At 35.9% G+C, this 23,509-nt stretch overlaps 1 protein-coding gene, 1 long non-coding RNA gene and 1 pseudogene across 2 annotated transcripts; 2 read left to right on the plus strand and 1 right to left on the minus strand.

The window, feature by feature from the left end:
- The first annotated feature begins 4,166 nt into the window (after nucleotides 1-4,166).
- LOC148958197 (uncharacterized) lies at nucleotides 4,167-6,984 on the plus strand. The gene is made up of 2 exons (XR_016144682.1): nucleotides 4,167-4,302; nucleotides 4,779-6,984. It is a non-coding gene; the product is annotated as an uncharacterized LOC148958197 (long non-coding RNA).
- Nucleotides 6,985-14,242: 7,258 nt separating this feature from the next.
- Nucleotides 14,243-22,172, plus strand: LOC148958198 (uncharacterized). Its single transcript, XM_089113104.1, has 6 exons — nucleotides 14,243-15,988; nucleotides 16,661-16,763; nucleotides 18,115-18,340; nucleotides 19,189-19,436; nucleotides 20,786-21,004; nucleotides 21,422-22,172. Exons 1-6 carry the CDS (start codon nucleotides 15,644-15,646, stop codon nucleotides 21,436-21,438), a joined length of 1,158 nt encoding a protein of 385 aa, XP_088969230.1. The 5' UTR covers nucleotides 14,243-15,643; the 3' UTR covers nucleotides 21,439-22,172.
- Nucleotides 22,173-22,237: 65 nt separating this feature from the next.
- On the minus strand, nucleotides 22,238-23,489 carry LOC148958199 (uncharacterized; annotated as a pseudogene).
- Nucleotides 23,490-23,509: the final 20 nt, after the last annotated feature.

Below are 23,509 nucleotides of genomic sequence, written 5' to 3' on the forward strand. Positions count from 1 at the left end.
GTGATATCGTGAAGTATGGGGGCCTTTGAAACTCTTGCACACCACAAGCACAAAGTTTGTGACGGCGTGGCTTTTGACTGGCAAGAGATCGCAGGCCGGATTTTGTACCAGTAGAGGCTACTGGAACAGCTTTAAATTCGATGAGAGAACATCATGGTGTAAGTAAGTAAAGAAACTGTTGAAGTGAAGAGATTATATAGTAAATCATGCCACCTTCGAGAAGCTTCCATCAGTTGCATCCCCGGGGGGCTACTTAGTATATATTGCCCGACGGGATGTGCACGTCTTTCTGGGTATCATTTCCAGCAATTTATTCTAAGGCCGGGTATCTGTTCAAAGGATATAATCTAAAGCCGGTTGCCTGATTTTCGCTGCCCGCCCATTGTTTTTGTGGAGTTCTGGCAACCATGGCAAGTGGCACCAAAGCTTCTGTTTTCCTTTGTTCTTTTTTCCAGAAATTCTAAAGCCAGGTTTCATTTTTAGCTTTTTTTTTAAAGCCGGTTTACCAAAACAACCTTAGGAGTGTACACCCCGTCGTTTCGGTATCCAAGTACCCCCCGGGGTTGCATCTAATCAAAACAAGGTCGCATCACAACTTATTACATCATCTCTTATTGCACCATAATGAAAACAACAAATTCTAGAATATTCCAGAGCACCAAAGAAAAAAAGCAGACCACTGATTAGTTCAATAGAAGCGCCAAAGGCGCTCAAATCTATCTGTGGAGGCGGATGGGAGGCAAATTTGTTTACTTCCGCCATTTTAAAAAGTGGCAAAAAGCGAGCTGCAATAGGGTTCAGTATGGAAAATTGCTTGTTTTAATGAATGATTTTCTCGTAGCTTACGACTATTTCAGTGCCTTTTCTAAAGCAAGTAGTTAGGGGATATATAAATTAACAACACATGGCAATATTTTGGGGTTTTTAAAGAGAAGTTTAAAAAATTTAGCTCTTTTAACTTACGCAGTTACGGGGGAAATATGGCAGTGGACTGTCGTGTTTGAGTTGAAAAAGTATGTGCTTGCAATTTTTATTTTCGTATGAATTAGAAAGAACTTTTTGTATCTACTATCTAATAATATAGACCATTTTGAATATATAATTCTTGAATTTTTCTGTCGGTCGTTTGGAACCTAAAATGGCATGAGTAGCAGGGAGGATCTAAGCAACAATCAATGATTTTGGAGTGTTAGACACTTATTTTGGTGCCACACCCTTCAGGTCACTGGTAAATTATAGAAACGCCCATTTTTTAAATTCCGTTTTTAACTTTAGGTAAAGACGATAAGAAGCAGTGGCGTAGCCACGTTTGGAAGATTGGAGGGCCAAGGAGGAGAAAATTTTTGCTGACCACAGCCTTAAGAATTTAGGAAAACACATCACTTTGCAAAAGCGTTTGGAAAAGCTATGGCTTTTTTACGTGGCAATTTCGCTTTATACAACGTCATATCTGGCTTTTTGTTGCTGACCCCATTCTACAACTGCCTATTTCCTTGACAATTGATCTAACGCTTACGTTCTGAATTGTGTAAAGCAAGGAAGCACTACGCGTAAAAACTGATTCTCCACAGTTTTAATCAAATATCTAAAAATAACAAACAGGATTTAAATGTTTTAAACCAATTCTGTTCTCTTTCGAGCAAAATCCCCTACAAGCATTTCAGAATCCAATTTTTTTTAAGGATTGAAGCGCTTTAGCATTTTTGCGAGCAGAACATTTTTGCGACGACGCCCTTTAGATTAGCTTGAAATTCATTTCAGAATATTTCTTACAGTCGTTTGCAGTCTTTAAAAACGTTTTAATATTGTCTGGAATATAAAGTCCCCCTTTAAGGTACTAATTCTATTGCAAATCTGCACTTTTCTCAGACACCGACTTTCTGAGCGGCTGCTCCCCTTGCCTATCTAAATTATACTGTTATGATTATCTTTATTGTATTCCTGATGTGTATTTAACAGTTAATAAACCGAAACGAAATTTTTTGTTTTAGAATTGGGTTTTTCTATCTTTACAAGCTATCTTTCCTTTGATTTCTTGAATTATAACCCATCTTTCCAAAAAGGTGGAGCTTGGTTGTTGTCTCGCCACACCATTGGTCTTTTAATTGACGGAATTTCAATCTTAACACAACTGATTTTGCATTTTCCTCTGACACTGACTAATTCCTTTATAGGCCTTTGGCTTATTATGGCACTTTTATGGTAGCCATGATTGTATTGTTTTGCTATTGGAGAGAATGCAGTCCATTTAACAGAGAGGAACTCACAATTTGAACATTTGCTTATATACTTAAAAATAATTTGAAAGCAAGATTTTCAAATTTTCAAAAAATGAACCTCATCATGGTTTCTGTTAATCCTAGTTATACCACATACTGAACAGAAAAACTTGGTTATTTTGTCTGCCAAAAAATAAAAGTTTATTTGTATTGGCATTAAAGGTCAGTTTACCAGATTATTTCTTTGCAATTCCAAAGCATTAGTTGTATCTGATAGTATGATTCAAACAAATTAATTGTTACAGACTACTAAAATTGAGTGAAGAATCTCTATTTCAAAATGAAATCACCCTTTTCAACAAGACCAATACTTCGAGAGGTAAGCAGAAACCATTTTATTCCATCACTACTTCCATCAAAAACAAAAGAGCATGTGGAGGAAGACGATAAATAGCATTTATTTCATCTGTAATAACACTAAATGGCTGAAACATTAAAAATACAATGACAGGGGAGAGGGAATATGCTGAGGTCATTTGCAAAAAAGTTTTACAGATTATTGATACTTTTAATATATGTCATAGACGTTCCGCTATTTAGCGTGTGACATTCGTTTAGACATTCAAATAGACATTCGCATGGACATTTGGACTTTGATTGCTTCTTACAAAAAACTATAGAATATTTTTAAAAGATATTTCATAGAGGGAAACCTGGCTGGATTCTCTGTAGATTTGTGTATCTTGCTCATAATAAGACGCGCTATACTTCCGAAGGTAAGCAAAAACGTCTAAAAAGTAAAATTGCAGATTGTAGGTACATATAGGAAACAGGTACAAAACTGTGTTTTACTGTGTGTAAGTTGTTTTGGTCTTTGTGTGAGAAAAAATTAATCAGTGGTCACAAGCTATTCGTCTAATTAAAAGGCAGCAAATTTCTCACTTGAAAGCCAATGCTATGATACTATGGTATGCCAAAGGTTAAAAACTTTATCGTAATAGAACAATATTCATGACGATCATTTGAAACAATAACGAAATGTGAGGAATTTCCTATTCTCAATTATATTCATAATTTAAAAAGGGTAAGATACACAGTATAGAAACACACAGAAACAAAAACAGAAAACACTATCCGAAACATTGTTTGTTGCGCATATTTTAAAAAATTTAGAGAAAATCACCTTCATGATAGAATCAAACTTACCGCCTCTGAGTTTGCAACACTTCCACATAGGCCCCTATCACTTCCACAATATCCACGAAAGCTCTAAAAGCAAACGTGTGATATCGTGAAGTATGGGGGCCTTTGAAACTCTTGCACACCACAAGCACAAAGTTTGTGACGGCGTGGCTTTTGACTGGCAAGAGATCGCAGGCCGGATTTTGTACCAGTAGAGGCTACTGGAACAGCTTTAAATTCGATGAGAGAACATCATGGCGTAAGTAAGTAAAGAAACTGTTGAAGTGAAGAGATTATATAGTAAATCATGCCACCTTCGAGAAGCTTCCATCAGTTGCATCCCCGGGGGGCTACTTAGTATATATTGCCCGACGGGATGTGCACGTCTTTCCGGGTATCATTTCCAGCAATTTATTCTAAGGCCGGGTATCTGTTCAAAGGATATAATCTAAAGCCGGTTGCCTGATTTTCGCTGCCCGCCCATTGTTTTTGTGGAGTTCTGGCAACCATGGCAAGTGGCACCAAAGCTTCTGTTTTCCTTTGTTCTTTTTTCCAGAAATTCTAAAGCCAGGTTTCATTTTTAGCTTTTTTTTTAAAGCTGGTTTACCAAAACAACCTTAGGAGTGCACACCCCGTCGTTTCGGTATCCAAGTACCCCCCGGGGTTGCATCTAATCAAAACAAGGTCGCATCACAACTTATTACATCATCTCTTATTGCACCATAATGAAAACAACAAATTCTAGAATATTCCAGAGCACCAAAGAAAAAAAGCAGACCACTGATTAGTTCAATAGAAGCGCCAAAGGCGCTCAAATCTATCTGTGGAGGCGGATGGGAGGCAAATTTGTTTACTTCCGCCATTTTAAAAAGTGGCAAAAAGCGAGCTGCAATAGGGTTCAGTATGGAAAATTGCTTGTTTTAATGAATGATTTTCTCGTGGCTCACAACTATTTCAGTGCCTTTTCTAAAGCAAGTAGTTAGGGGATATATAAATTAACAACACATGGCAATATTTTGGGGTTTTTAAAGAGAAGTTTAAAAAATTTAGCTCTTTTAACTTACGCAGTTACGGGGGAAATATGGCAGTGGACTGTCGTGTTTGAGTTGAAAAAGTATGTGCTTGCAATTTTTATTTTCGTATGAATTAGAAAGAACTTTTTGTATCTACTATCTAATGATATAGACCATTTTGAATATATAATTCTTGAATTTTTCTGTCGGTCGTTTGGAACCTAAAATGGCATGAGTAGCAGGGAGGATCTAAGCAACAATCAATGATTTTGGAGTGTTAGACACTTATTTTGGTGCCACACCCTTCAGGTCACTGGTAAATTATAGAAACGCCCATTTTTTAAATTCCGTTTTTAACTTTAAGGTAAAGACGATAAGAAGCAGTGGCGTAGCCACGTTTGGAAGATTGGAGGGCCAAGGAGGAGAAAATTTTTGCTGACCACACCCTTAAGAATTTAGGAAAACACATCACTTTGCAAAAGCGTTTGGAAAAGCTATGGCTTTTTTACGTGGCAATTTCGCTTTATACAACGTCATATCTGGCTTTTTGTTGCTGACCCCATTCTACAACTGCCTATTTCCTTGACGATTGATCTAACGCTTACGTTCTGAATTGTGTAAAGCAAGGAAGCACTACGCGTAAAAACTGATTCTCCACAGTTTTAATCAAATATCTAAAAATAACAAACAGGATTTAAATGTTTTAAACCAATTCTGTTCTCTTTCGAGCAAAATCCCCTACAAGCATTTCAAAATCCAATTTTTTTTAAGGATTGAAGCGCTTTAGCATTTTTGCGAGTAGAACATTTTTGCGACGACGCCCTTTAGATTAGCTTGAAATTCATTTCAGAATATTTCTTACAGTCGTTTGCAGTCTTTAAAAACGTTTTAATATTGTCTGGAATATAAAGTCCCCCTTTAAGGTACTAATTCTATTGCAAATTTGCACTTTTCTCAGACACCGACTTTCTGAGCGGCTGCTCCCCTTGCCTATCTAAATTATACTGTTATGATTATCTTTATTGTATTCCTGATGTGTATTTAACAGTTAATAAACCGAAACGAAATTTGTTGTTTTAGAATTGGGTTTTTCTATCTTTACAAGCTATCTTTCCTTTGATTTCTTGAATTATAACCCATCTTTCCAAAAAGGTGGAGCTTGGTTGTTGTCTCGCAACACCATTGGTCTTTTAATTGACGGAATTTCAATCTTAACACAACTGATTTTGCATTTTCCTCTGACACTGACTAATTCCTTTATAGGCCTTTGGCTTATTATGGCACTTTTATGGTAGCCATGATTGTATTGTTTTGCTATTGGAGAGAATGCAGTCCATTTAACAGACATGAGCTCACAATTTGAACATTTGCTTATAAACTAAAAAATAATTTGAAAGCAAGTTTTTCAAATTTTCAAAAAATGAACCTCATCATGGATTTTGTAAAGCCTAGTTATACAACATACTGAACAGAAAAAGTTGGCAATTCTGCCTGCCATAAAATTAAAGTTTATTTGTACTGGCATTGAAGGTCAGTTTACCAGATTATTTCTTTGCAATTTCAAAGCATTAGTTGTATCTGATAGTATGATTCAAACAAATTAATTGGTACGGACTACTAAAATTGAGTGAAGAATCTCTATTTCAAAATGAAATCACCCCTTATTAACAAGACCAATACTTCGAGAGGTAAGCAGAAACCATTTTATTCCATCACCACAACAGCACATTTTCCCTATCTGTTCAACAGCACAACAATCTCAGATCATCAAGATCAGAGAACACCACAACAAGCACCGCGACTGTAAATGCTTGGAAATTGCGAATGACGGCTTATTTTTCTAATTTTAACATCAATTCGTAAACTAATGTGCAGTATAGGGCCACTCATCAAATTTCACATCGATATTCGAAAGAGAAGTGAGCGAAATCAATCCTTACTTTCACCAAATTTATAAGGGCTCAGTATGGATCAATATGGCCTAAGGACAATATTGATCTGCACCGAAAATGGCCCAGCCCAGGAGTCATATTGGTCCAAGGGGTTAAATCAGCCATACTGAGCCCTTAAAAATTATATCGGTTATATCGGTCTCTCGTTCCCTCCCAATTTTTCTTTTTTCCCTTTCTTTATTTTTCAGAGGGAGAGACTTGTAGAGTTGTAGCAAGTCCACAAATTTGCCTCACATCCGCCTTCATAGAGTCGAGCGCCTTCGGCGCTTCTATTGCACTGGTCAGTGGTCTGCTTTTTTTCTTTGGTGCTCTGGAATTTTCTAGAATTTGTTCTTTTCATTATGGTGCAATAAGAGATGATGTAATAAGTTGTGATGCAACATTGTTTTGATTAGATGCAATTGATGGAAGCTTCTCGAATGTGGCATGATTTACTATATAATCTCTTCACTTCAACAGTTTCTTTACTTACTTACGCCATGATGTTCTCTCATCGAATTTAAAGCTGTTCCAGTAGCCTCTACTGGTACAAAATCCGGCCTGCGATCTCTTGCCAGTTAAAAACCACGCCGTCACAAACTTTGTGCTTGTGGTGTGCAAGAGTTTCAAAGGCCCCCATACTTCACGAAATCACACGTTTGCTTTTAGAGCTTTCGTGGATATTGTGGAAGTGATAGGGGCCTATGTGGAAGTGTTGCAAACTCAGTGGCGGTAAGTTTGATTCTATCATGAAGGTGATTTTCTCTAAATTTTTTAAAATATGCGCAACAAACAATGTTTCGGATAGTGTTTTCTGTTTTTATTTCTGTGTGTTTCTATACTGTGTATCTTACCCTTTTTGAATTATGAATATAATTGAGAATAGGAAATTCCTCACATTTCGTTATTGTTTCAAATGATCGTCATGAATATTGTTCTATTTACCATAAAGTTTTTAACCTTTGGCATACCATAGTATCATAGCATTGGCTTTCAAGTGAGAAATTTGCTGCCTTTTAATTAGACGAATAGCTTGTGACCACTGATTAATTTTTTCTCACACAAAGACCAAAACAACTTACACACAGTAAAACACAGTTTTGTACCTGTTTCCTATATGTACCTACAATCTGCAATTTTACTTTTTAGACGTTTTTGCTTACCTTCGGAAGTATAGCGCGTCTTATTATGAGCAAGATACACAAATCTACAGAGTATCCAGCCAGGCTTCCCTCTATGAGATATCTTTTAAAAATATTCTATAGTTTTTTGTAAGAAGCAATCAAAGTCCAAATGTCCATGCGAATGTCTATTTGAATGTCTAAACGAATGTCACACGCTAAATAGCGGAACGTCTATGAGATATATTAAAATTATCAATAATCTGTAAAACTTTTTTGCAAATGACCTCAGCATATTCCCTCTCCCCTGTCATTGTATTTTTAATGTTTCAGCGATTTAGTGTTATTACAGATGAAATAAATGCTATTTATCATCTTCCTCTACATGCTCTTTTGTTTTTGATGGAAGTAGTGATGGAATAAAATGGTTTCTGCTTACCTCTCGAAGTATTGGTCTTGTTGAAAAGGGTGATTTCATTTTGAAATAGAGATTCTTCACTCAATTTTAGTAGTCTGTAACAATTAATTTGTTTGAATCATACTATCAGATACAACTAATGCTTTGGAATTGCAAAGAAATAATCTGGTAAACTGACCTTTAATGCCAGTACAAATAAACTTTAATTTTATGACAGGCAAAATTGCCAAGTTTTTCTGTTCAGTATGTTGTATAACTAGGATTAACAGAAACCATGATGAGGTTCATTTTTTGAAAATTTGAAAAACTTGCTTTCAAATTATTTGTAAGTTTATAAGCAAATGTTCTCAAATTGTGAACTCCTCTCTGTTAAATGGACTGCATTCTCTCCAATAGCAAAACAATACAATCATGGCTACCATAAAAGTTCCAAAAGAAGCCAAAGGCCTATAAAGGAATTAGTCAGTGTCAGAGAAAAATGCAAAATCAGTTGTGTTAAGATTGAAATTCTGTCAATTAAAAGACCAATGGTTTTGCGAGTCAACAACCAAGCTCCACCTTTTTGGAAAGATGGGATATAATTCAAGAAATCACAGGAAAGATAGCTTGTAAAGATAGAAAAACCCAATTCTAAAAAACAAATTTCGTTTCGGTTAATTTATTGTTAAAAAACACTCCAGGAATACAATAAAGATAAACATAACAGTATACTTTGAATATCAATTGATGCTAGAGCCACTTAGTTTTCTCAATGAATAAAATTGTAGCTCCAAAATCATTCTGTTAAAGACAATGTTTAATTTCTTATTGCCAAACAGCAAGAGGTTACTAAGAGCCTCATTGTCCAAAGATGCAAGGTCCCATGGCAATTTATCAGCTTGATTTGTGGCATTGTAGCTCCAACCTTTTTAAATTTCTGACCATCTATTTGAATGGACATAATGAAATAAAAAGTCAAATCCTTGCTTTGGTGAATTGATCATCATGACCTCCTTTTGTCTTTACAATTTGTTTGAGTAAGATTAATGATTTTTCATCTTGAGTTAATTTTACACTGTAAAAGCTGTTAAAAGGTATTTATGCCAAATTTTCCATGCTCAAAATTTGCAGAAAGAATGTATATTGGAATTTCACACTTCAGAAGTCTGCATCATAGTCATGTCTGCATGAACCAATTATAAAGTTTGGTGGTACAAATATTATCTTTTGAAAAACAAAAATATTAAGACATATTAAAGCTTTTCAGAAAAGGTAATAGAAGTACATCCAGATACACCATATTTGAAGTACATTCACTCTTCCTGAGTTGTTTTGCAATGATTTCTTTATTTCTCGTTTTACTTTCTTCCTAATATCTTGACTAGATACAAAACCCTAATAGATAAATCATAACATACCAAAGGTTTTTCAGATTTGAAGTAGCCTGCTTGACTATGGATTGTCCTTTTACAGTAACAAAGGCCTCCTCCAGTATCCATTTTCGTTTTACAGTAAACAATGGCCATACACAAACAATTAACTTTTGGGCAATTACACTTAGTGAGCAAAAGTATTGCACAGGTTTGACAGTTCAGTAATGGCGGCCGCGTTGTCAACAACAAAGCGATCGAAATTCAAACCACTTTTGTGAATCCATTAGGCGTCTTTTTATTGTTAAAATCTTATCAAACCAAGCTTCAAACCATTGACAACACTTTTAATTTAAAAGTTGAAAAAAGTTACTTTTTAAAAAGTAAAACGTTTTAACTTTTTATTGGACAGTCACCCAGCTTTGAAACCTTTGTGAGACTTGTGAAAACGTTATCGAAAAGTATACTATTAGGTTCTGTTAATCGCGACATGGTAAGTTCCAGTGGCGGCTCGTGGGGTAAATTTTCGGTTGGGCTGATGACGTAATATTCAAAATCTAAAGCCATAGGCACGGAACGCCAAGAATGCAAAATAGCTTTTCCCTTTCCATTCTTTACTCTTCCCATTTATTTACCTCTAATCAGCAAGGTTGTCATCATTTTTAAAGTTTTGATTGAAAAAAAAGTGCCACTATTAATTATGTATAATTTGTAACAAGCAAAGTAATAAACTTTGTGAAATGTTGTTATGCTCGACTTTATTTATTTAAGTCCGCTGAACCGTTTCTCTCTTCACAAAAATCGTGGGTGATGTCCATAAAAACATAGACAACTTGAATATGGCCAACCCGTAGACGATATCCTTTGCATTTCATATCTTGTCAAAGAACAAAAAGTTCAAACTGTTAATTGATTAATTTTCATATGCCGTGACGCTTAAATTGTTCAAGTTGAAAGCCTGCATTGGAAAAATGCTTTACAGGGGCGGACGCAGAAAAAATCATGACCGTGGCACAAGAATAGTGTTAGGTGACCACGCCCTCTGGTCTTTAGGAAACGCCCAGTCTGAGCATACAGAGACAGGTATAGCTTTTATACCGAAAACATAGTTACATTTAGCGCAAAGCTGTCACCGCTCCTGTCGTTTTATCATTAAACAATACTGGCTCTATGTTTTCAACTTGCAAACAAATAACGATGCAAACTGATGTAAGCCAGTCACTGGACGCACTTAAATGCTACACATTTGAAAATTTATAAATAATGGCTAGTTCTTACAACTGACAGATAAAATGATCTTTATCTTTAGCCAGATCAAATTATTGACAAATTAAACTAGGCATACTTTTGCGAAGCTTCGACAGCTCGTCCACGAAAAGTTCCTTCAAAGCTGCATGGACTCGCGATTTAATAGATTTTTCAACTATTCTTTAAATATCCATTGCCAAAGCAAAGGTAATCTTTGCATTAAACTCAAATTCGAACTCAACAAAATTATTGCGTGCTGAATCGTCAGTTTCCTGCAAACCGAACACGTTTTGTTTGTTTACCCAGCAATCACCGGAATCATCTAAGCAAGTTCATACTCTACAGCACATTTTTTAAATATTTGTACGACGGTGCCACTTAATGAAAGAACATACGGAGTCTCGATACAATTGATTTCAATACACATTTCTCGGGTCTCAACAGAAGCATACAGAGCCTCGACCGTGGCACAAGAACAAAAGCACAGCTATTTGGTCTCAAAACATATTGTTTAAAAATGTGCGCGCATACTTCTATTTATATCTAGTGTGGCACGATTGTTACTGTCCATATTTGGTAGAGCCAATTATTCCGTGGTTAACAAAAGGCAAACAATAAGCAAATCCAACATGGCGTACTACTAAACTAACAGCGGAGAGGGGGCGTGGTAGATAGACGCTGGAGCGAAATTTTCCAAAAATTTAAATTTGGAAATCTGACCGTGGCACGTGCCACCGGTGCCACCGTCTGAATCCGCCCCTGCTTTATGCCTTTTTTTAGAAGGCCTACGGCCTAGCCTTCTCATTTTGAGCTTATTTCAGGATCGGCAAAATTATTTCTGATATAAAGACCCAAATTGTATTTTTTATTTGAAAGTTTTAAAGCTGAAATTGCGGGTCAACGAATAAACGCAACTCTGCTGCGTTCCACTTCAAGATCAACCTTGCCTATCACAACAACAAAAATTCAGCTATCGTTGAATTGAATTGCTGGGATGCAGATGCGAGCAGGATTGGCCAATTAGAAGGCAGTCATAAATTGAATAGCCAAGTCATAAGAGGCATTTGAATGGTGCATTCTCTACTAGTTTGGGGCTAGCCCCAAAAGCTCGGAAGATGGTTTCTGAGACGCGTGTTTGTCTAGTTTTCAAAAGAAACGCGGGCAGTCGGACCTAAACAAACTAGAGATTGGACGAACGGTGAGACTCGAAGCAACGAAATTAGCGAACAGTGCTAAATTAATAATGGGCGTTAATTTTATTTACGTTTATAAATCTAAAACTTATTTTTAGAAAACTTTGGTGGGGCTGAGCCCCACTAGCCCCAGTACACGAGCCGCCACTGGTAAGTTCTGAAGTACCAAGTTGATCATAAATGGCCTTGTATTTGGTGGAAAGAGGCATATTTTAAGCCATTTTATTATGTCCACTCTTTTACAGCTATTGAGGCACTCGAATGAACCTGTTTATCGCGGGGATTTTGGTATTTTCATTTAACGAGAGGATGAAACGTTGTTTTATACAATTTTCAGCATTATTTGTTCCCTTTACGAAATTGCAATCGGTTGGAAAAGATGGACTTTACGACTTTTGACACATTTTATTGATTGAATTTTGCTACAACATATCAGGAAGCGGCCGCTGCGATTAGGCCCATTGCGGCTCCAAAAATTTTCGACCAAAACATTTAGCATATTCTCCAACAAAAGTGAGGAAAATGAGTAGTTCTAAACACTCAAGCATGAAAAAAGTACCCCCCAAGATCATTGTAATAAGATATCGCGAATTGGTGCAAAGATTAACTTTTTTATTGCTAATGTTTCACAGGTACTTCAATCATTAAGGCTCAATTTTTTTATTTTTGCGACATGTCGATATTGTTTAGAAATAAACAAAAATCAAGAATATTCTTGCATTTTCTTTTTTCAGCATCAAATCTTGATAAATCCTCCAACAAATTCCAGTTAAAAAGTCATCTTAAAACTTTTATGAAACTTGCTATGACCACTTGAATTTTGGTTCGCTAAAATATTCTGCTGCAGTGCTGCCATTTCTTTTGTAGCCTGTGCAATACATTTGCTCACTTAGTGTATTTATTTTTGATAAGCTCTTTCTAACCTCATAACATTGTTGTTTTATACATCATGCTGTGGTTTATAATCTTAAATGCACATGAAGTACCATTGCTATACTGGCCTGCCATAAATGTCTGGGAGGTGGAACCATGCAACTCAACCTGCTTGCTAAATAATGGTAAAATAGCTCACTTAGAAGATGTAATTGTATCAACCATTCAAGCAGATCAACTTCCTATGTCCCTACGTTCCTACGTTTGAGCTCAATGCCTTGCTGCTGCTAAGAGATGGTGGTTGCTGTTCTTTGTCGTAAAATAATGGTATCAGCATCAACTCTAGTACCTATAGACAGTGGCGAAGCTAGCCAAAAATTGTTGGTCCTGCTATATGGACAGGGCCACGCCCTTATTAAATTGGAATTCTATTTTGCAGATGAATTTTTTCTTAAATTCAGTAAAAAGCAAATTTTAAATCGATGTCTATCTTTTGAAAAATAAACCCATACTTAAAGACGTGCTTTAGGGTGCTTACTTTTCAAACAAATCTATGTTAAATTGTAGTAAGCCTCTACAGCTGAAGTAAAAGTTCAAATTGGTGATAACTAAATTTGACGATAAAAGGGTGGCATTTGAAGTTGCATATCATATATTTGTGGTATTCCAGATTTTGGTCTTATAAACCTAACCAATCTAGATACTCTATTAAAATAATTTTAATAAACAACAGAGTTTAAAGTCTGTAGGGGCAAGTTCACATATTCTGCAGAACAATTATTCTGCAGCTGACAAAGAGAGATACAATCGAATAATGTGTCGCATTATCAATGAAAACAACTTTATTAGATAAACCATTAGACGAGAAAACAATTCAGGTAGAAAAATGCAAGTTCCGCTGAAATTGGTTTATTCTCCAACTCAAAACTTTCAATCACACAGCAGTAAGTTCAATTATACTTTCATCGTCCTTGTCCAAGTCTAAGAAAATTTTATTTAGGCCACCATGATATACCGTGCCTCAAACGATCCTACAAAGGCCGAAATCAGTGTGCCTCTTACAGCCAATTGTTGTTGTTTACATTTCTTTCTTGCGAACTTTGGACTCTGTCTTGTTACAAATAAAATTTATGCAGCTCAACTGAGGCAAGTTTTGCTGTCAATAATAATATCATTGGTATTGCCAAAGCAAGCAGAAAATCCGCATTCACATCGCCTCGCCATAATACTTGAAATGGCCTCCTTGCTGTATCTCATAGCAGAACGAGAATGCACAGGGCAATTCTTGCAGTCCTGCTCTCAGAAATAGCAGGACCAAAGGTTTTCAAAACAATGCTCTTTGACCTACGTAGGTGAACCCTCGACCAATCAAATCACAACTGCTTACGAAATGTTATGATGGTCATTTCGACGAGGTCCTGCTCCCGAGATTGAGCAGGACTGCTCTTTGTTCTAGACTATTGTGAAGCAGGACTAAATTCACAAAAGCCCATTGTGAAGCAGGACCAAACATAGGGTATCATAGTTATGAGCAGGACCGAAATACAGGGCTGCCGTAGAAGAGAACAGGACCTTGAGATTAGCACGGGATGCCTGTATCAGCTGGCGGAACTGGGGACTGTTTATCAAAAAAGAATTTGTAACTTCCTTTTTGCAAAGAAGAAATTGTTTATTGTATACAGTAAATCTTATCTTTGGAAATTCTTGGTCCTGCTCAGCAGGACCAGCAGGACCTTTGGCTTCGCCACTGCCTATAGAAGCTGCTAATGTTTCGTGCTTTCTTTCTTCAAGTTTGAAAAACCTGAAAGTATTTTAAACTATGTTGTGAAGATGAATTAGCAATCTCAAGGACAAGGCAAAAGTCAACATGGTATGCAGCAAAGAGCATTTTATCTCGGGTGGTATGACAACAATTTTGTATATTTCCTGCAAACAGTAATGTTGATTTGTTCTAGTTTGTGTCTTTCTTTAGGAATGCAGAGAATCATTGGTATGAAAAGGCTTCATACCAGTCAGTAGGCAAAGTTTTTCCGCAAAGGTTAGTTTGAATTAACGACTGATGCAGGATCAAAGGTATTATCAAAGTCAAAGGTATATTTACTGGATTGGCAATGATTGAATTTGAAGATTCAATCATTAAACAAACTGTGGATTCTTGAATTTTCTCATTTATGACCATTGGCAGAAATCAATTTTTCTTTCCAAATAAATGTTGGTCATTTTTGTGAAATGAGTTTCACTGTTGATATTATTTTTGCTTTCGACGTTAATTCTGAGCTCAATTTATCTTCAACAGTTTAAGCAGAATCTTTTTTGTCATTACCGGTTTTGTTTGTATCTAGAAGCGTTTGTATGCTTCAATGTGGGTTCATCGCATGCATCTCTTTTGTCTTTACACTTAATATCACAACTTCTCCTCCAGGAAGTTATAATTCACCCGATGAACTTCTTTTCTGACTGTGAGATATTTCGTCAGCTTACTTTTTCCTTTTGATCTTCTTACCCTGCAGCCATTTCTTCTTTATTTTCTTATCCAGACTCTCGCTTCGATAGTGTTTGAAAAAACATATATTTAAGAGAAAGCATCAAAATACAACATTATGATAAAATATGCATGTAGCTCGGCCTTTGTAGCTCATATTGTAACTTCTTTGTTGGCTTTGAAGATGGACAGCCCAAAAGCAAAAATTTTGTCAAATAGTCTATCATATGCTGAATTTTTACTGCCATTTGTAAAATATTACATTTGAATTTGATTTCCACTTTTATTATGATAAGAAGCAGCCGGCACCATGTACCCGCAGAGCGTTGCTCTGCAAAAAACCTTCTGATGAGCAAACTACTAAGTAAGCAGATTTTGCACTTGATAAGCAAAATGGCCATTTTTGCCCTAGTACCCTTTTCTTTATCTTGGAGCCTCTTACAACTTATTAGTGGGAGGCCACGATTTGTGCACATTTAGCATTCAAATGCAAACTAGATTCACTTGAAATTAATTATTCAAATAGTTGCGTTAGGTATATTATCTAAAGTGCTAAAGTAGCTCGTTACAGACTGTTTGCTGCTGGTGTCTTCAGTTTTTCATATTCCATCAAGATGGTCCTGACATTTCTGTTTTCTTTTGGCTGCATTTTGTCGCTTAACGTGAATGCAGAAAATATTGTAAGACACAGTTGTGGAACAGAAGGGACGTTTTACAAAATCGCATCAAATTATGCACTGAACGAGGCGAATGCAGCAACAAAAACGACGTCAGAAGGGGTTCTTGGATGCATCGAGTTTTGTGTGAAGAACGAAAGCTGCAAGGCATTCAATTACAAAAAGGTGTCGCCAGTTGAATCGCTATGTGAACTTTTGCAGAATGATAGAAGCACGAAAGAAACAGATGTGGCCCCGAGGGATGGTTGGAGTTATTACGACACAGGATTATATTCATCGCAGGTTGAGTGATAAGTATACTAAATGTGTCATCTGGAGTAATTATTGCAGAAACTTTCTAAATGATTTGAATTAATTGCATTTTCAGCTTTAAGCTAGGGGCGCAGCCACAAGGGGTTTCATGAGTATGTTAAACCCTGAAACAAAATATTTGTTGAAGACCATAGTATCAGTGTGTACAACCAAAAAGCAAAAATTCTGCCATGTCCATCCAACTAGGGGCATTGCCGAAATCTTTTCTACATAAATACAAATGCATGTTAATATTCAAACATTAGCTAGAAGTTGCTTCTGGTAGCAGCTAGAAAGGCAAGAAATGCCAAGTTGTTTTCGTCTTTTTCTGCATGTTAGCAAAAGCTTTGAAAGACCGAACGATCAGAAAATATTTGAATGGATAAATAATCCATAAAATGTTTCTTTGAAGCTTGGCAATTTGTTGATTAAATGATTAATGACGTCTCGTCATTTTTAGTTTTATAACCACGCTATTTGGTGGATAGAACAGGACGGTTCTAAGCTGCGACTCTGAGTTTCACGCTTAATGCGATCATCACCCAACAGCATATTATGTTCCATTTAAAAGCAGTAGCTTGATGTATTACAATTTACATTGTATTACATTGACCTAAATATGCGCATAATCTTATAGTTTTGTATACTCATTTATCTATGCAGATTGGTCAACACTGCCGGAGCTTGTCGTACAACCCCTGCTATCCTTGCTTGTGTATTGATTCATGCTATTCTGGTCTTGGATACAGCTGCAACTGCTCAAACGGTTTGTATAAGATAACATGCACAGTAGGTTACATCTCCAGGACAATATCATTTTTAGTTTAATTATTAAAGTATGGATACTGAATTAAATTGAGTGAAAACCGATAAATTTAAAAAATGATTGGATACAAAACAAAATGATTGGAAAATGCATTGATGGTACATTTATTGGAACTGAATTCATGATTGATTTTGGTTTGACAATGACAACGTAAATAGTCATTCATCAACATGACAACATATTATGCTACTGTCTAGGAGCCCAACTGAGAATATATAAGCGAGCCAGGAAAACTTTTGAAACATTATCTATGGATAAAAATAGATAACAATAGCAGGAGGAAATATTCAGAGCTATTTGCAAGCTTGGTTCGATTTTGTTTGATCAACTTTGCTTTTCTGCCAATGTTCTTTTGTTTTACTTATTTTATTTGCATCACCCGTTGGACTCGACTACAAACTCCAGCATCTTTATCAAACCATTCATGAAGCTTCAGCTTTAACACTTGAAATGCTTATTCTAACAAGCAATTTCCTCTAACCACTCCATTGTACTAATCCCTTAAAATCTTAAATGTAATTTAATTTTATCTTGACGAAATTTTGACAATAGATAACAAGGAAGAAGCTGACAGCAAGAAAATATAAAACTTAATGTTATTTTATTCAACTGGCTTTTAGAGGACAACAAAATCTCCGCTGCTGTCATGCATTTAGTAGTCTTGATAAAAATATCGGGCAAATTTGCAGTCATACCTTAAACCTGAAAACCTGAAAAAAAGTGCATTCGGCTAAAGTGTAAAATTAATAATTAAGAGACTGGTTCTCTAAAAGAAAAGAAAGTAAAGGACGAAATTTTATGACAAGTACAAAAATTTGCATGGAAGATCTACCTACCGTGTATTTGTGTCTTTTCAGCATGTAAAATTAAGTACTTGAGAAAATTAAGAACTTTTTTATAAAGATATAAATGATTAAAATCCATCAAAACTCTCGTCAAATCCTATCCTAGCTAGATTTCCAGAAGAGAAGCACAAAACAGTAAGAAGAATTCATAATTCATAATTCATATTTTCATAATTCATAAATTCATTAAAATTTCATAAAGACTCTTTTGGAAAACCTTGAAAGCTGCACAAATGTGCACATACTTTTAATAACTGATAGCCTCAATGCACACAAGTCTCAAATTTTCTTTAGTTTAGAAAATCAGAATCAGTTTAGAACTATCTGGAAAAGTAACACCCATATTCGGTAAGGGAATGACAACAGATCTAGTCAACTGATGTATGAAGTTCTTTGAAAACACTGGATGAAAGTAAATTAAATATGTCATGTGATATTCTGTTTAGGATCTCCGAATCTTGCTGACATATACATTGCTTTTGAAACCACTGTAACTGGAGATTCCACAAGAACTTTCTATAACAGAGGCAAAGATAAAAGAGAGGGAAATATCTTGACAATGATCAATGGTGCCCATATTGCTGCTGTATCGGACCGTCCTGGCAATGTGCTCAAAATTATTGGCACCAATGCTGGTGCTGTTGTTGGTAACTTTCAAGATAGCTGTGTCAAGTAAGTTTGCAATTAAATTGAAGAAAATGAAAGCGTAAAGTCTAGTATTCCTGAAGTTGTGACGATGAAAGTTTTGGGGGAAAGTTATGGGGGAAGGCCTTCCTTAAGAAACTTACTCTGAAACAGCCTCTTTTAGAGCACCACGAATCTCCCTTGATATTATGATAGAGAAGGACTGGAATCATATTTGTAAATGAAAATGTTTACAATGTATTGCTGTCCCAACGCTGCATAAGCCTATGCCAGGTTGCAGTCGTTTTCTCATCTGTTTGCCCAGGAGCAATAAATAGACCTTCCAGCCTAATACGAAGATCACAAGCACACGTTAAAGTTACTTCTACTAATGGAGTCCTTTGGTAAAAACGAGTCCTAAGGAGTTCGTTTTCACCTTAGGACTCCATTGGTAACATTCTCAATAGGCAAGCTTTTAGGCATTTTGTCACTGATTGGTCAACCTATACAGTCATGTGCTCGTGTTTCTGATTGCCTATTTTGATCCACAACTGGGTTTATATATTTCCTAGCGTAGAGTTTTCGATCTATGTTCTGACGTTTTAAACTCTGAAGAGTGTCAGACGAAAAGCTTTAGTTTACTAAATGTTTGCTTTTTTCAAAGCCATTTTCAAGTTTTGTACCACCAAAAGATTGTTTGAAATAGAATTAGCTCTTTGCTGCAAGGATTTACTGTTGCCGAAACATCCTTCTCTTTATTTATACTTTGTGTTCTTCAACGGTCCTAGATAAATCGTTTGACATTTTTTTCCTGACGCAAACACCAATGATAAAATATTTTGTTTCTTAAACTGGAATGACTTTCTTAAGCTGAAGTTAAGTATGTTTTATTTCAGCAATCCAGGACGTGGCTTGTGTAGCGTATCATTGTGGTTGAAGATTGTTTCTCCTTACCCTGAATACCAGACCATATTTGGCTCAGGAATGATTAATTCCAACTCAGGTCTTCTTCTCCGTGTTCACCCAAACGCAAAAAATATCGGTGCCCAATCTATAACAAGCGACCAACACCTGGTGTTAACTGCCGCCCTGCCCGATGCAATGCAAACCTGGGCTCATGTGATCCTTAAAAGCAACTGGAAATGTAAGTAGACATTTGTATTTTATTGAATGGCAAAATTTTGGCAGTGAAAAATTGATCTGAATATTTCAAAAATCTTTACTGACACAGCCTTGTAATGATAAATTTCACCAGAAAGGTCAGTTAACATAACGGTAATTCAATAGAAAATGCTTCCAAATAATATGCCGAATTCTTTATATGAAGAAGAAAAGGTTTCATCAGCAAATTCAGGATGTTGAACCTGAAAACGAACTCTTTCTGGATATCGAAATTGGCAATTAAAAAACAAGCACCGCAGAGTTAATACCGAATTCGGCATTAAAAACTGTATCAAGCACAGTTCTATACTTTGAAGAGTGTCAGACGAAAAGATTACATAAACATGAAAAATCACTTTTGTGTAGACAGTAGGAGTTCCTTTCCACCTTTGGACTCCTTTGTAACATTCTCAATAGGCAAACAGCACTGATTGGGTAACCTCAACAGTCAAGAGCCCACGTTGATGATTGGCCTATTTCGATCCACAACTGGATACATATATTTCCTAGCTCATAGTTTTCAATTTTTTTTCTGACGTTTTATACTCTGAAGAGTGCCTAATGAAAAACTTTAGTATGACGCAAAATGTTTGCTTTTCTCAAAGCCACTTTTAAATAAAAATTAAGAGTTAAGGTTATTTAAGGAATATTTATAAAGAAATGTTTTTCAGTTACATCAATTAAAGGAAGTTTTACGCACCAAATACATTTTCACTTGCATTTATGAAGGAATTTTTTATTTAATCTTGAGTTTTAAGGATTGATCATACAAAGGCTTTTTAACGGAAATATCGTATTTTCAACAATTGTTATGTTGGGAGGATGCTGAATAGCAATCCATTTTAAAAGAGAAAGTCGAAAGTATTGGCTTTACTACATACAAAGATTTTAGCAAGGACATTTGAAAAGACCTTGGTTTCGAAGAAGAAGAAAAAGACAAGGAATTTGTAAAATATCTTGAAATGAAAATAATTGTGAAAAAAACTTTAAAATTTAAAATGAGTTTACTTGGAAGCATACAGAAATTACGTAAAACGTAAAGTTAGAATTAGCAGAATTAAGGCATGAGTAATAAAGGGACGCAAAATGCAAGTTGGGCTTTTTAAATAATTTGTAAAGTAACATTCCTCAATCAAGTCACAACCGTAACTTTTTTCGTAAAAAATTATATCACTGTTGCTAGAGCAGGAGCTATCATTTAGTGAACACATGGAGTCTTCATCAAATAATTTAGTGTAGCTTGCACCTTGTGTAAAAATGGTAGACGCGTCTTTAGGTAAACAAAAATGGTTAACTTGTTTGTTCAAATAGCAACGTATTTCTTTGTTCTAGCTAAGCAACTACTTCTATATATTAATGGTAAGATGGCAGCACAGGATACAACAGCTGAATCAAACTCTGCGTCGCAAACAGGACATCCCAATCTCATTCTAGGAGCCGGTACACTGACTGCTTTGATTAACGACTATTGGAATATGGAGCTTGATGACTTGGCGATTTGGGAGGACCATGTGTTGACAGCTGAAGAAGTCGTCCATGTAATGAATAAAGGTAAAAAAGCTGCAGATTTGATTAGGGTCCCCCAGAGGTTTTCGGGAACAGGGGAACATGGCAAAAAATGGTACAGGAACCCTGGAACAACTTAGATTTTCCACTGAGAACATGGGAACATTATTTCTAGTTTAAGGGAACAAGGGAATATTTTGTTTTTCAACGGGAACACGAAAACATTGGTTGTTTTTTTCAAAGGAAACACGGGAACGAGTACCCGCTCCAGAAGACCCTTTTAGATATTAAAATGCATCGATTTTCTTCTGTATTTGGCTTCAATCAATCTGTCAAGAGAAAAAAAACATTTAACTACAGTTTAGAAACCCTTCTGTGCAGTTAAGAAATCCTTCTGTGCAGTTAAGAAAAACATGAAATTATCGAAAGTGAAGCTATTTTGACAAACATTTTATTTTCAAGGCTTTGTCCAAACATGAGGCCGAAATGGTTAACAAAAAACACCGGAAGACAAAGATTGTGCTGTAAAAATCAATCTTTTGTATCCATCACAAAAGTACGACGATGGCATGAAGCTGGAAGTAGAGAAGTCTTGCACTGGTTGGCATTTTGAATTTTGAATTAGAAATTTGTTCCAAGCTTTAAACAACGAAGGCAACCCTAAAATCAATTGACAAAGACGTGCTGATTGAAGCTAAGTAAATAAGTTGTATGTAAGAAATGGTAACAAAAATTTCAGATCTCGTCGGTAATTAATAACCTTATGTTGTAAATTTGACTAAAAAGTTTGAGAACTTCCTTAATGGATCGTAGACTACCCATATAATCTTCTCATTATTCCAAGTGTTTCTATTGAAATTCAACTCAAGGCTTAGTATTTGTAATTGAATGATTTATGAAAGATGTATTTGTAATTGAATTTGAACACGTTGCTTTAGTACCTTAGTTTCTCAAATAAGTAGGGTGTCATTGGAATTTAGTTTACCTGATAGCTAGACTCAGTCCTATATCTGGCACATTTTACCTAAACCCAAGATAAGATACAAAAATTAGTTTTTGGTACCGCAAAATTTGAAAATGGCACAGGATAGCGGAAGCATCGCAGTAAGTACTTTTCATCTTACAATTTTCAGAGTATAAACGTCAAATAGTTACAGAAAGCGAACATAAAATTTAAAAATTAAACGAACCTTTGGCGCAGTTTGATGTAGATTATTTTCCATACCTAAAACCAAACGACGTGGGATTGATATGAGCAACGCGTGGCGCTCGACCTGATTCAAAGACATACCAGTGGAGCCTGCAAGTCCTGCAGGAACAAACTTATGAAAAGAAAAACTGGAAAATGGAAACGAGGTATGGAAAATAATCTACATCAAACTGCACCAAAGGTTTGTTTGATTTTTAAATTATTTTCCATCACTAAAACCCAATCTCCTTAGGTATTTATATGAGCTTCCAAAGAGACTGGCAAATATCGAAGAAAAATAAACTTCACTTCATTATTGAAAAATTAAAATACTTTCTATGGATAATTCAACAACAACTTACCGATAACCAGTCTACTGCAGAATAAAAATCAGGTTAAAAAATGTTTTAAAATACTTTCATCTATGTTGGTGTCAATAATTTTCTTATTAAAAAATTGTCCGAAGGTGTTTTCGTATTGCTCCAGTCAGCAGCTTTATTAATGGCAGCCAAAGACACACCAATACTCTTGGCTTTAGATGCAGATGCGGCTCTAGTAGAATGAGAAGTAAAAATGTTAATGTCAATTCCAGCCAGCTGTAAAGTATTCTTCACCCATCGTGAAATTGTTGAAGTGCCTACTGGGTGGTGAGGATAATTGTAACTGATGAAGAATTTTATAAATGGACCCCGCAACGAAAAAGATCGTTGAAGATATTGCTGAGCATTATATACTGGGCAAATGTTTTTGCATTGGGGAAAGGTGCAAAAATCGAGAGGGGATTGATGAAACTTGGGCCTTGTTGCCAGGGTAAATAATAATTCGTTCATCGCTGACATGGATAAGTCAGACATCGATTGCGGTAAGCGCTTGATCTCTCTGAGCAGATAAAATACAAAACAATGTAGCAAGACGAAACGTAAGCATTTTAAAAGGAATAGTATTGGCATCCCCTAATTCATTCAAATATCGTAAAATAATATCAACATCAGATGTGCAAACTAATTTTGGAAAGTTAGGCCTAATTTTGAACATTCCCTTTAGCAACCTTTTTACAAGGGGACGACTCCCAAAAGGCTGATCAGTTGTCGTAACCATAATGGTAGACAAAGCTGAACGAGCAGTATTCATAGCAGAATATCCCAAGTTATCTTTATGAAATATCTCATTCAGGAAATTCATTCCGTTTTATTATATTGCAGTCAGTTGGATACAAATCATTCCTTGTGCAATAAACAAACCATTTCTGTATATAAACAGAATATTGTCTTGAAGTGCCTAATGACCAAGAAAAGTTTATGATATTGTTTGCCTCTGGAGATATACCCGATGAGAGCCTTTCTTGCCAGATAGTATGCCAG

The sequence above is a fragment of the Rhopilema esculentum genome, chromosome 16 (genome assembly GCF_057945365.1).
Source record: "Rhopilema esculentum isolate cy_ngs chromosome 16, ASM5794536v1, whole genome shotgun sequence".
Taxonomy (NCBI): Eukaryota; Metazoa; Cnidaria; class Scyphozoa; order Rhizostomeae; family Rhizostomatidae; genus Rhopilema; species Rhopilema esculentum.